We start from the raw sequence: 14,875 nt of genomic DNA, 5'->3' as shown, positions 1-14,875 counted from the left end.
GTTTTTTTAGTCTTAGCTGTTTATGTTGTTCATTTTTATTAGTTCGTTTTGTTGTATTGTTGTTTAAGTCCCTGCTCCACAGAGTTTTAATGTAGCGGCGTTGATATCGATTGTGCTAACTGCGGACCAGGGATGGGGCTACCCCTTGAGAACCAACGAGCCAGCTGGCGCGGTCCAATCGGAAAAAGCACGTCCATAACAAATGGATAAAAACACGATAATGTATGACCTGCATAACCTTATTCAGTCTATGTCTCTTCATCTGCGGGCTGTATTGGATGCTAATGGTCAATATGCCAAATATAGCACTACCATAGCTATAGTTTCCTATATTTAGTTACATATACAATAATAGTTTTAATTTTGCAAGGAATTAATTGACTGCGCAATATTTGCCGAATTGAGGTTTTGTTTGTTTTTTTACTTTTGAGTTTGAATTTTTGTGCTTTATGTATATGAAGATTGCTTAAAATAATAATGATATGGGAAAAAAATACTTAAGAAAAACTTGTTTATGTCGGTCAAATATAAGTTTAAAAATTAATTAGTGCGATGTTATTCATTTTGCAAACAATTACTTGACAAACTGTATATCAAGATTTATTTTATATATGCAATTTTGAAAAGTATGTATATATAATGTTAAGTTAGTTTTTTTTGCCGAAATTGTCTGCGGAATTTTTGTGCGATTAGATCTTAAATCTCGTGTGCACTGTCTTTGATATACAATATATCATTGGAGTATCTAGTCATTTGTCATATATGCAGGAAATACGCTATATCAATTATGCTAGTGTAGTACAACAATTGTTTTCTGTAAGGTAACGAATAAATACTCACTCATAGTATGTTCCGTATTAAATCAAAAGTTCAAAAACTAGTTCATATATTCAAATGAATCAGTTATAAAATGTATCATTTGTACAAGTGAGAAGTATATGTTTGTATATTAAAAAAATAAGTATGGAACGTAATAAAACTAATGTCCCTAATAGGGGTCAAAAAAAAGTATTACTGGGTGCAGAACTCTTTGCTCTTGGTACCAAAAGTGTTCGTGACGATTCTAAGACGAAAATATTACCAATAAAAGGAATTCAAGGATCTAGCTCTGCCTCCACAGAGAGAAAAAGAGATGCTTCATCGAGCATTGTCAGTCATCCCAATAAAAGATATCGTGCAAGCCTTAAAGATGGTTTCCCCGACATGACCACCACAGCCGGGATTGCACACCACGAAATATGGGAACAATTGCCTGATGAGTGTGATATAGCAAATGTAATAGACTGCATATACGCTGCGATCGAGCAAAACGATAATGAAGTCGTACGAATTATCTGTGGAGTCATTAGGCACGCAACATCAACATCCCTTGCTTCCCGGGCTAAGGTGGATAGCGTCGCATATTTATCGCTGTTGTACCTTGCAAAACTGCATCCACATTTCTTCAACAGTGATATTGTTGCATATGGACTTTTGTCTTTTTTGCGTCGAGAGACTAATATCAAAATGCGATACAATATAAATCTTCACATACTTATAACAAACCTACTTAGTCGAGGCTTTTCAGATATATCACAATGGCCAGAAATATTCTTGCGGACTTACGTTGATGATGCCGTCAATGAACGATTTTGGGCAGACAGTGACTACTGTGCGCCGTTTGTTAAAAATATTTGTGCCGCTTTTAAAACACGAACTCCTCATCTAAGCCTTCTTCGTTGGGATATGAACACAACAGTAACTTCAGGCCAACCGCATAGAGACAATTTTACTGTCGATGATGATTCAGGTGATAACTCGACTCAGAGCTTAGATGCAAGTCCTTATTTGCATTTGGAATCAGATCAGGCAGCTGATTCAATTTGTTTAGTAAAGCGCAGATTTGCAGATAATACTGTTCAAAAGCTAGTAGGCGACGCTATCCGAGATCAACTAAACAAACGTCAGCAACAGGATAATTACACCAGAAATTTTCTCAAATTTCTTTGTACCTGCTCAGGAATCGGTGAAGTTCGCTGCCTTAGTATCTCTCGGTTGGAACTATGGATTCATAACGGAAAACTTGTTAAGTTCGCCCAGCAATTATTATCATATATATGCTTTAATATCAAGGGAAAAAACATTCAAGATAACGAAGTCCTTCAAGTATTAGTTAAAATGCGTTTAAAAACTAAACCACTTATCAATCATTATATGTCATGTCTAAAAGAGATGATACATTTGCAGCCAAATATATTAAGTACCATTATGAAACTTGTCGTACAAAATGAGCTGTCCAATACAAGAAATCCAAATAACATGGGAATGCTTGGTAAGTAAAGATATTTTTGCAATTTGTTAAGATTAGAAATAAGTTAACAATTTTCGTTTAACCTGCTACATCTTTAGAAATTTAACGAGTAGCCGTCAATGCTCGGTTAGGAGTTGCCTTCAACACAGCACCCAAACTTGATGTACGCGAGGCATATAAGGACCTATGTTTCAAATTTCAAGTGTAGCCTCTTATAGTTTCCGAGATCGACGCGTCATATGTACATATGGGCGACGGTCAACATGGCTAGATCCACTCGCTGGCCAAGAGTACATTTACCTTATGGGCTTTGAGAAGTCTCCTTTCACATGTATAAACACAAAGTCTTTGTTAGCAATGGATTGAGGATATAGATTAGTCGGGTGCAACTGCTGTATAATACATGCTTACTGTAAAATGCTGGTGTTATTAAAGAAATAACGGGTGTAAAATCCGACTGCTGTGACTTGGAATGAGGTTAGAGTGGCGTGACTTGAATTTGTATGGCCATTACCCAAAATTCAATGGCATCTAAAATAATTGCGTTTGTATTGGAAAATATATTTTTTTTCGACGTATTTCGTATACGCGATATGCATCCCAAGCTTCAGCTGCGTCTAAAAAAATTAAATTCACAAACATCAAGACGGAAGACTAGCCAAGTTGCTAGAATGGAAAGAAATTGCCGTCCCTTTGATTAACGAACAAATACAATAATTATAAATTCGTGCATACACCTGTCCATACAAAAGTCAATAAGTGTAATTATACACAGTTTCTTAATTGAATCAAGCAACTATTCAAATCAGTTAGTTAAAATTCCAAGAACGTATAAGCCTAATTCTGTCGTATACTAAATTAAAAAATTTGTTAACCAAAAAAAAAAAAAAATAACAAGAATAAGAACGTTGCTGTTGGGTGTAATCCACTGCGCAACACTCCTTCAAAGCCCAACTGTATATTTAGTAAATTCAATCATTTAATATTATATTCATTGAGTTAGTGACCGGTGCCTTAATCAATTTAAAAAATGCCTAAAATAAGCTAAAATATATTAAAATGATTCAATATTCCGATTGTCGGAAATGCCACGACTCCAGCGGCTAAAGGTTTTTGAAGCAATCCTTGGTAGGTCTCAGAAAATACGAAAACTAAAGACCTGAAATATGAAATATGTATGTTCTCGATACCATAGTTCATTTATGCTTATATCTCATTCCATTTCCAAGATAAATATAAAGATTGAAAAATAAAAGTCTCAGACTTAATTTTTTTCTTAGGCATGACTCAAAATCTTTCGAGCTTTGATATACCAAATTTGGTGTGTATAGTATACACACAGAAGATTTCACTTTTTGGATAGCGGTCTCCATTTCACCTATACGTGTCATACGTGTGCTCTCAAATAAAGATTGGACTATAAACACTGAATATATTCAAGAAAACAATTACCATAGTGTGAAGCATATCGTTATGTGTATAGAATTGAAGCTAATAGCAATTTTTTGCGCGATCCCGATGCAACGTGCTGCATCCCGCCTTATCGACGAATACAAACTAAGAATATAGGCAAATATTATCTATATGCTCAATAGCTTAGAATAGAAGATTTAATACGAGAAACAGAAGACTTCGAGCAGAATACTCTATAATGCTGTTTATAATCACAACAGAGGAACCTGAACGGTTCATGCAAGGCATAGTTAGTTGAACAAAATTGAAGCGACAGAGCTGTATAAAATCGAGTTAGTCTAGTAGGGATAGAGAAGTTCAATTGGGTAGTCAACCCAGAAGAGTCGATTTCACCAGTAATTAACTTGGGAATAAATATAACAAAAATGGTTCAACGGTTAAATAAAGAATGAAAATTTATCATCAGAAGTCAACTGGATTATAACGGTAACCGTACACGAGGATCCCAATTTAAGCCGCGAAGGTCAAACTACAAGAATTGTTTCTGTTCAGAGGTTATGAAAACCAAAACAATTATCCACTACTTAACCTCGCGTAACATTTGTATAATTAAACGAGAAAGAAGGGCTATCTTCGGCACGCCCAAGATTTAATACCCTTGCAGACCCAACCTTTTCATAATGCTAATAGTGCTATGATCGTATCAAGAAGTTAATGCCGAGTTTTGTCAAGATATCTTGATAAACAAAAAAGTTTTTCATACAAGAACCTACTTTTCGACCGATCGTTCCTATGACAGCTATATGATATAGTAGTCCAATGTAAATAAGATTTTGCAAAAATGAAGGGAGCATAGTGAAATCACTAAATGCCGTGTTTGAGCAAAATATCTTGAAAGACAAAAAAATGTTCATTCAAAAACTTAATTTTCGACCGATCGTTCCTATGGCAGCTATATGATATAGTGGTCCGATCCAACTGGTTGCGACATATGTACTGCGTGCAACAGAAGTTCCTAATGATAGACTAAAACTGAGAGACTAGTTCGCATAGAAACAGACAGACGGACTTGCTTATATCGACTCGGCTGTTGATACTGATCAAGAATAAATATACATTATGGGGTCGGAGATGTCTCCTTCTATGCGTTACACATTTCACGACAAAATTATACAACAAACAAGCCACAAGCGTGTGCACCCGATAAAACTAAAATAACCGAGAAGGCAAACAGGTTATGTGAATATTTGTTTTAAAAGCATAAACAGCGGTGGGCACGAAAGACACGTCTGATCGCATGAAGTTTAAGATTCATTTAATGAGTTGACAATTGGAGTCCAATAGGAATAAAAACTATTCTAAATCGATACAAGTTTACTCCTAATGCAAGTTTATTCCAAATCATGTCTTATTTGCTCGTTTAGATTATGAGAGTTTTCTTAAAATGTTATATGCCTTGCCTCTTAACTCTTAACAGTTTGACGCGGATAGCCGGGTGTCTATATTTCTCAATTTTTAATGACAAACCAACTGACACTCGTCCCGCACACTTAACTAAGGTTGTTTATGCATAAGCACTTATTTGATTTCGCATCTAATTTTTGATGAAAATCCATCGTTCAAAAACAGTTTTCTATGCAAACGCGCCTACATTTCCTTCACCAAAAGTAATCATGTAACATTAAATGCTGTAAGAGGTTCTAGTCGGGAGCTCCCGACTAATGGATACCCTGAACCCTCTTCTCCCTACACTAAATGCAGCTCGAGCTTCGCGCTCGATTGCCTTAGTAGTAATAAAGAAAAATTAAAATTAAAAAAAAAATTGTTCCCTTGGCAGGGTTCGAACTCGCAACTAACCGCACTACTTGCCGCCGCCTCTACTCAACAGCCACACCAGCCAAAAAAAAAAAGTTCCCTCGGTTGGTTTCGAACTCACAACAAACCGCACTAGTTGCCGCCGCCTCTACTCAACAGCTACACCAATAATTGAGTCTTAATGAGAAAAAAACGAATTAAAATAGCAGCACAGAAAACAATACAGTCGCAATTGCAATGCTGTTGATAGAATCGGTAGGCTTCGAACTCGCAACAGACCTCCTTACTTGTCGCCTCCTCTACCCAACCGCCACACCAATTATTGAGTCTTAATGAGAAAAATAAAAATAAATAGTAGCACAGAAAACAATACAATCGCAATTTCAATGCTGTTGATAGAATTCAAAGAAGTGTGTGTACATGTATAAAGAAAATTCTTGCAATTTGTGATAGCTGCCGCAAACACGTGGGCAGCCGAAACACATTTTCTTTTGTGTTTCTTACCCGATCGTGATGTAATTTTCATCTTATTGTATTTTAAAATTTAAATTGTGGCTTATATTGGTGACAGATTATGTAAATTGGTTTATTTGGCTTGGTGGTGGAAGCGGGGAGGTGGCGATAGGTATAAAATGAAAGATACAGCTTAATGTATACTATTCTAGAAGCTACATATCAAGTTTGGTGACTCTGGATCTTATTATTTGCCCAATTTGCTCAAAAAACATGATTTCGATATCGATTTTCATCGATTGCTTGGGAACGGGGCAAGTTATCGATTATCGGAAAGAAACTCGATCTGCGCGGGCACTAGGAGGACCTATAGCTAAAATTTCAACTCTTCAGCTCTTATACGTTCTGGATCGACTCGGCTGTTGCTGCTGATCAAGAATATATACACTCTATGGGGTCGGAGATGCTTCCTTCTGCATGTTTACATACATTTGCACAAATACATTATACCCTTTTTACGCATTTTCTATGGGTTCAGGGTATAAAAAAGTTTGAAACACGTCTCAAATTAATTTTCACATAGATCTTTGAAAATGATTTTGCAGCCGATCGAATGGTAATAGAAAATTTTCATACAACCGTTTACCGCCAATTTGCGACCGATGAGGAATTTCCAAATTTGCTAAAAAACGTATTCATTCAGTTCATTTGTAGTGCGTTGAAAGTAAATTAGACCGATCGGACTAAACTTAATGTTTCTCCCAAAAAGTCGGTGACCCGCATTTTCCATAGAATTTTCTTAAAGATCTTTGCGAATAAGCTTCCACCCAAAACTTCGCTCATTCAACATTTGACGCGATTGTACGTATCTGTATCGATATTTATCTCGTTAAATAGGACAACTTCTAAAAAAATTCACAATTACTTTTTGAGTGGTCCCACTATATTTCACTGCACTTTTTGCGGGACTTTAATATAATAACCTAAAGGTACAGTATTTCCATATATATTTAACCAAATAAAAAGCGTGTTTATATTGCACCGTATATTAGTTTCCGTAAACACAACAACAATGGACAGAATAAGATAAATAGTGTTGACATTTGCCCATATCTTGCATTCCTCTACTTCATGCTCTTTTTTTTTTGCGGTGTTTCTACTGTGGGTAAGAATATTTCCGAATGCTCTTGAGGGCTTTAACAGCCTGGGTGAGATCATGCGTTGATTCATTTGTCCACGAGGCCCGAAGGGGAAACATACAAATAGAAAATACTGTTTTTTCCCTGTCGTTTTCTTCAATACTTGTCATCAGTTTTGTTTTTTTAGTTTAGTTTTCTGCAGTCTATAACCAATCTCCTTTGAAGTCCATTTTCGTACTTATCTTGTTTGTTAAGAACCCATGTGGGGTTGTTGTAGAGGCTGCAGCTGTTTAACTTCGGCGTCAAAAGAATTGGCTACGCTCATGGAGAACTGGTAGTATACCTTTGAGTAAAGCGGTTAACCGTTTGTGCTAATCCTAGCTATTGTATTAATATTAAACGGTAGCGCTTTGTTATTTTTTGCGGTTGCTTATTTGGTTTTTTTGATGTTTGATTATGTTGCTTAAAAGTTATTTAACGGTGACAGACGTCAATCCGGATAAAGTTAACTTTTAGGGAGCGTGTATAAAGAGTGGGTTCTAAGCCAATGCCTGATTTAATAATACTTTGGGTGGTGTCAATGGTTGCACTGACTTTTTAAGGAAATCTAGTCCGATAGGACCTTAAAAATCATTCAACGTTTTAATCACAGAGTTTTAACATATTTATGTTTTAACATAGAAACGGCGAATCTTCCTTTTTCCCTACGACCGTGCTGCCGTGGATTGTCTTTACTTGGAAAGGAACCCCTTAATTTTAGTTTCCACTAATTTGTTAGGAATTATCGCGACAGATTTTGATTCGGCCCCACCGGCAGACTTGTGCTTCATAATGCTTCTTGTTAATAAGAAACGTGAGCTGTTTCTGTATTTCGTCGTAATATCTGTTCAGGGTAGTTCGCCTTGTCTCAGAACACATAATATCTGAGTTATGCCATGTACCGGTGGTTTATCTTAAGCGTTAAGCTTTTCTTTAAATTAAAGTTATGTTACATCGGCTCGGGTCAATTCTAACAAATGGGGGATTTGGTGAAATTCCATTTTTTTTGTTTAGCATACGATAGGCGTCAAACTCGTTTTTAATTATATAAATACGTTGTTCAGATTTTTTGAAAATTTTTAAACATCGCCGAAAATTAATTTTATTTGATTAATATTTGCAAAATAAAATTGTGGGTTTAAGGAAATAATAGCCATGTGGTCGTAGATATAAGGTGGCGGTATCTATAAAATGAAAGATACTTGATATATATGTACTATTCAAGAAACTGTAGTTCATATAGGTTCTGAGATCCTTGCGTTCACGGACAGACAGACCAGACGGACATGGCTAGATTTACATTTTGTTACATTTGCACAAATACATTTGACCCTTTTAACCCATTTTCAATAAGCTCCGGGTACAAAAGTTTCAACTATTTTAAAATAAACCAGAAGCTAAAATATAAATTAGTTCTAAACGCTTTTTTAAAATTGAAAAGGTTTTAAAAAACGAACCTCAGATGTAGAAAGCAATTTATTCAAACCCAACTTAAAAGCGGGTAAATGGTGCGATCTATGAACCGAACCACCATCATTTTTTTAGGCAGTCATGATGCTAATAAAAAAAAAATAATTTATGTAAATACTGTAAGAAACTCTTTTTAACTCTTTCAGCTACAATGTTTCAAACTGCTCCGGATCAGTCTGCAGTTAATCTAGCTGAAATATACCAGGAATTTTTACTTCAACGTGACGATTGCTTAAGGACATTACGTGTTTTTTTAAGAGAACTTGTACGAATGTTGCGTTTTGACGTTAACCTTGTAAAGTTTTGTAAAGCTTTTTTAAGTGAAAGGGAAGAGCTGAGTCAACAAATCGAACAATTTGATTTCAAAGAGCGAATATTCAATTCTATGGTTGATATTGTTTGTCTCTGTATGTTTCTATCAGCAACACCACAAGCACGTGAAGGAAGCTTATCACTTAAAACAAATCGTGATGTAAAAAATAATCAAGCCCTAATTAGACTTTACAATCAAATGTCACAAATACAATTGGACTCAGTTTCATGGATGTATGAATCAGTTCCAAACCTTTATAAAATTCAAGGAATTGAATACTACCAGGCTCTACACAAACTGCTTTTGCTTGACATTCCAGAACAGTACTCCCGCTGCGACCAATGGCCATCAGAGCCGGAAAGGGGAGCTATATTAAGAATAATATCAGAAACTCCAATTCATGAAGAGACTTTATTAAGAATTATATTAATAGGCATAACAAAGGATATTCCGTTCTCCATAGCAAATACATTTGATATATTATTGCTTGTTATAAAAAGGGTCTCAGGAATGAAAGCAACCGATTTTCCTGCAGTTCAAGCAAATAAGTTTGACATAATCGACTTTTTGTTTAGTATGTCGGAATATCATCACCCAGAAAACATTCGTTTACCAACGGATTATGAACCACCAAAGCTAGCGATCATTGCGTTTTACTGGAAGGCATGGTTAATTTTATTAATGATTTCTGCTCATAATCCTTCAACTTTCGGGGCATTTTGCTGGGATCACTACCCAACAATGAAAATGCTCATAGAAATATGTATAACAAATCAATTTAGTAGCTGCATCACTCATAAGGATGAACTACAGGTACATTTTTTATTTTAGGCTTAAGCCACGTGTAATATTAAACATTCCTCTATTGTTTGTTTTCAGATAATTACTGTTGAAAGAGATCATATTCTTCAATTTGAAACCTATTTGGCAGCGCAAACTTCTCCACATGCTGTAATTACTGAGGAAAATGCAATTTTGATAACACAGCTAATGTTAATGGACCCTATGGGAACCCCTAGAAAAGTACCTAGTTTAGTTCTGGAACAACTTAAGTTTCTTAATCAAACATACAAGTTAGGCCATTTGTTTTGTCGTTGTCGAAAGCCAGACTTGCTTCTAGATATAATACAAAGGCAAGGTACAACACAATCTATGCCTTGGTTATCTGACTTAGTTCAAAACAGCGACGGTGACTTTAGCCATCTCCCTGTACAGTGTCTATGTGAATTTTTGTTGTTTAATGCACATAGCATTAACGAAGAAAATAGCCGTGATGCAGAATTAGTGAATTTTATAAGAAATCTAATCATGGATTCTAGTTTTAACAATCATGTTGTTTGTGAAGTACTAGATTATATATTCCGACGATTATCGTCAACCTTAAAACAATCTAGAGTTGCCGCTTTATCTGGCTTAAAAATAATTTTCAAGAACTCCGGTAAATATGAAAACGAATGGTTATTAAAATCAATTCAACAAATTCCACATTTTTTGGAGACTAAAATATACATAATCCCACAGCTACGAGCTGCATGCCAAGTCGAGAATTGTCCGGAACTTATAATGGCCTATATACAATTTATTACCGCACATACGCTTAATGATCCAGTTAACGAAATGCTGGACCATGTAATTGACATGGCACAACTAATCGTTGAACGTAATACAATGTTTCAACATATTATAATTTCTCAAGAAGACTATGATCTTCAACCTGATGAGAACCGCATTCAGACATTAAAATGCTTATTTGTAATGTTTAACAATTACATCATCAAATTAAGAGAATTTCACGAGCCGTACGAATGGACAGAGTACCCCGATTTATTAATGGTTCAATTTGAAGATGGAGTACAACTACCACTACACATAAATATAATTCATGCATTTATTATTCTCCTAACATATTCAAACAGCAGCATGGTGGAGTCTGTTCCAATTCTTGATTATTGGTTTCCTCCAGGTCGACCCGCACCGGTAGCGTTTTTACCCACTATGCCTCAAGAACAAATTCAGCTTTTACCGGATTGGCTGAAACTCAAGATGATTCGTTCATCGGTAGATCGCCTAATAGAAGCTGCTTTAAATGATCTTACACCGGATCAGATAGTGTTATTTGTGCAAAATTTTGGAACGCCGGTAAACTCAATGTCCAAATTATTGGCAATGCTTGATACTGCAGTATTGGAGCAGTTCGATCTTGTTAAAAACGCTATACTAAATAAAGCGTATTTAGCACAGCTAATTGAAATACAACAAGCCAGAGGAGCTAAAAATGGTCACTACACTGTTCAAGCACTAGACTTGCATTCACATTCTCAAACCGTTCCTGATCTTCCAAAAATAAACTCGCAAAATCAGGAAAACCTACAAATTACCCATTATGACATAGATTATGTTAATGACTCAAACTCTAGTAGTTCACAAAAGGAGATAGTAACAGTTCTTCTGAAAAGTCCAAATCAGAATATGATTTCTACCAAAGACTATCGAATATTAATTCATAAATTATTAGACCTTGTTGTTTGTCCAGCAAAAAATAATAGTGAATTCATAACGTCAATATGCGATGTTGTTAATCAGTCATCATTTGATTATACACGAGCTGAAAAACACAATAACTTTATAAACGTGAGCCGGGGCGCTTCCAGTTTACTAAGAGCATGTTTTAGCTGTAAGCTGTCCAGCGATACCTATCATGTTATGAAAAAAAAACTGAAACAAAATAGAATTTCAAACCCATTAATTGCAACTTCGAAGTTGTTTTTTAAAACAGAATTGTTTCTAAATAGTTTATTATTTATGCTAAAAAGTTCATTTCAAATATACTATATAAAATTAAAAGCGCAAATTGGTTTATTAGAAACAAAAAAAGTGGTCAGAGAAATGATTCAAGATTTTGAAAATCTTTGTAACGATACAACATTTTGCGTCAATCAAAATAATTACAAGATTTTCAATAATGGATTATTTATAGACTGGCTTGCTGAAGCAGATCCCGAAATTGTATGTACAAAACTTTTAAAGGAAAGTTTTTTGTTTTCTAAATCTTGTAGTGAATTTAGATTTTTTCTTTTGTCCCTAATAAATCACCAAACAAATTGGAATACAATCGAAAGAATTGCCCTATGTTTATTTAAAGATTATAAACTTGACTACGACTTTAGTACCGTGCTTAACTATTTTGAAGCTCTAACCACAAATCCAAATCTCTGGAAAGGCAGGGATAAGTACATGTCGAAAAATGTACAACCAAATTCCTTTTTTAAGTTGGAGCCTTCGGAACTAGAGCCCTTTGTGCACTTTGTTTTGTACGAAGGAATCGAAGAGGTAAAAACAGATACGAATAATAACTACGATTTCAAGTTATGCTCCCGAATGAATCTTTTGTTTAAGCTCACAGAAAAAAATAAAGGTTTAATGGTTAAAGTTATCAAGTACGTGGAAAAAAGTTTAATTCCGGATTTTTTAAAACATAAAATTTTGCAACAGCTTTATATAATGTATCCACGCATAAAATTTGTAAAATGTTGTAGAGCTGATGTCCAAACCCATAAACTACAAAGTTTAAAGGGCTGCCAAGCTGATAAAATATCAAATAATTTAATAACATGCTTGGGAAGTCTTATAGCTAAAAAGGATTTCGAAACATTATCAACTGATACAGAACTCTTATTGCGAAAATTGGCTGCATCACATCCATTACTCTTTCTTCGTCATTTGGGTGTATTATCTTCAGTAATGCAAGGCAGGGGACAAAATAGCATGAAAGCTTTACGAGAAGAACACCATTTTCATCGATTTGTACAGATATTAAGGACGTTGGAACTATTGCAGCCAACTATTTTTGAAGATGCATATAAAAATGAAATCCAAACAACTCTATCATGTTACTTTACTTTTTTTAAACATCATAGCTCAGTTAAAGAGGCATGTCAGATGCTTGTAAAATTTGTGCAGGTATTACAGTCATATATAAACTGTAATCCCTCAAGCGCATTGTTATTTATTGAGCAATATGTCGGGATTCTGACAGAACTAGCATTCAAGTATCCTTCAATAGTAAAACTACAAGTACTTGTGCAAGCTGTTGCCTTGCTTCAGCACAAATCTTATACGTCTTCAGAACTTGATGACGAAGAAGGGAAATTTGAATATGAACTGGATTACGATACCAAATCGAACATAAAAATGTTTGCAAACGAAATAGAGTCTTTCGATGGAAGCACAAATGTTCAAGATGTGTGCAGAGTTTCCTTTCCAGCATTGACCCTTGGTTCGTACTGCAAAGAAAATTGTACTGATGTTTCTCCGCATATTATGGACTTAATTAAAATAATTAAGCAGTCTAATATTGAAGATGTGATACTTGGACCGCTACAGGAAATGGAATGTTTGACATCTAAGCGATTTGTATTTATAAATGAGTTATTTGAGCGTTTATTGGAGCTAATATTTTCACCAAGCGCACAGATTAGGTCCATTGCCTTTATAATATTAATAAGACATTTAAAGCACAACCCTGGGAATTCAGATGTTAATCAGTGTACTTTAAACGCATATATTCAGTGTTTAAGAGATGAGAATTCATCTGTTACAGCAACTGCCATTGACAATCTTCTTGAAATATGCATATTGTTACAAGAACACGCTGTTGAAATTTTATGTATCGCCTTTTCCCTTGGTATTAAATCTTGCCTAAATACAAACAATCAAATACGTAAAGTAATGCAAACATTAGTAGTACAACATGGATATTAACTTTTTGGTTCTTCAAAATATAAACCCGGGGCTAATACAATAAAAATATGTTTGAAGAAGTTATAGTATGTATGTAGTATATTTTATTTCATAAGGATGTGCGATTTATGGAATAGGAAAAGATAATAAAAAATAAGTTTTAAAATATTGAAAAACATAAAAATATATTATTATATATAATATTGCTGAATTGTATTGAATGGCCGTTACTAAAATGTTTGAAAATACGCCTTTATTTAGCTGGCTCGTTGTCCGATTTTTATTTTATTAAAATCAATCAACAATTTTGTTTTACTGTATATTTTTTCGATGTTTTTTGGTTGCGCCTGGGCAACCGTCTTCAGTGCAATTATCTTACACGTCTGAGCACTTTGACGTGGGGGTTGATACTTTTTAAAAAATGTGATTTGAGATAAGAAGCCACGAAAGAAACACTACCCAGATTCACCTAACAATAACGGATGCAGCAGACGTCATTACTGACGGTAGTGGCAGAATAAAAATCCCAACAACAACGGAAGCAGCATATAACGTCAGCAACGACGGAAGCAACTGAAAAATTTTTACAACACAAATCAACAGAAGCGGGTAAAATCGTCACCACCGGAAGATTAGAAACAGCAACAACATAATCAGCTTATAAGAAATAAATAAGAGCATGTAAGTAGACCGCTCATTGTTAACCTATAAGTTTAAATTGCAAACAAAGCTATTACAAAGCTAAAGTCCCAATCTTCGTTTAGTAAAAACAAATTAAAATAAAAGAAAGTACCATGTGAGTGATAGTAAAATAGAAAAATTACTGGAAAAATTAAACAAATGCAGCAGTTAATACTGCATACAAAGCCAGTGCAAAGTGTAAAAATCGGACAAAAAGAATTAAATATGACAATGTCTATAGAACAACTGCAGACATTTCTAGAAACAGCAGTTAATAATACGCTTACCGCTCAAAAGAGGTGTTTTAAGGAGCAAATACAAGATTTAAACCAACGTTTAGGCGTTGGAACTCCTAAAGTAGAAGCATATAAAGACGCGGAAATTCCATTAACGGTGCTGTAGTATACCTTAAGTCATTGTAAAAGCATTGCCAGATTTTAAGGGCAATATTAGACAAATTCATATGTGAGAAATCTGCACACTGCTTATGAAACTTACGAAATATATGACGCTAGCTCAAAG

The 14,875-nt window shown here is 34.9% G+C and overlaps 1 protein-coding gene across 4 annotated transcripts; it reads left to right on the top strand.

Moving 5' to 3' along the window:
* Window positions 1-908: 908 nt before the first annotated feature.
* Window positions 909-13,825, top strand: IntS1 (integrator complex subunit 1). 4 transcript variants are annotated; one of them, XM_064680182.1, is made up of 4 exons: window positions 911-2,311; window positions 8,766-9,745; window positions 9,812-10,370; window positions 10,454-10,595. In XM_064680182.1, the coding sequence occupies exons 1-4, from the start codon at window positions 964-966 to the stop codon at window positions 10,531-10,533; spliced, it is 2,967 nt and encodes a 988-aa protein (XP_064536252.1). In that variant the 5' UTR covers window positions 911-963; the 3' UTR covers window positions 10,534-10,595. The 4 variants fall into 4 exon arrangements, with proteins under 4 accessions (XP_064536253.1, XP_064536252.1, XP_064536250.1 ...); XM_064680180.1 differs by having other exon boundaries at window positions 912-2,311; window positions 9,812-13,825; XM_064680183.1 differs by lacking the exons at window positions 8,766-9,745; window positions 9,812-10,370; window positions 10,454-10,595 and adding an exon at window positions 2,389-3,208 and having other exon boundaries at window positions 909-2,311.
* The last annotated feature ends 1,050 nt before the right edge of the window (window positions 13,826-14,875 follow it).

This window comes from Drosophila montana, unplaced genomic scaffold, assembly GCF_035044405.1.
Source record: "Drosophila montana isolate Dmon_TW-CO22-7 unplaced genomic scaffold, ASM3504440v1 contig_2084_1, whole genome shotgun sequence".
NCBI lineage: Eukaryota > Metazoa > Arthropoda > Insecta > Diptera > Drosophilidae > Drosophila > Drosophila montana.
This window is presented reverse-complemented; position numbering and strand designations above follow the sequence as displayed.

Coding starts and splice junctions, on each gene's coding strand:
- IntS1 (XM_064680180.1), top strand. CDS start 964: ATGGAACGTAATAAAACTAATGTCCCTAATAGGGGTCAAAAAAAAGTA. Junction 2,312..8,765: donor AAATAACATGGGAATGCTTG/GTAAGTAAAGAT, acceptor TAACTCTTTCAG/CTACAATGTTTCAAACTGCT. Junction 9,746..9,811: donor CTCATAAGGATGAACTACAG/GTACATTTTTTA, acceptor GTTTGTTTTCAG/ATAATTACTGTTGAAAGAGA.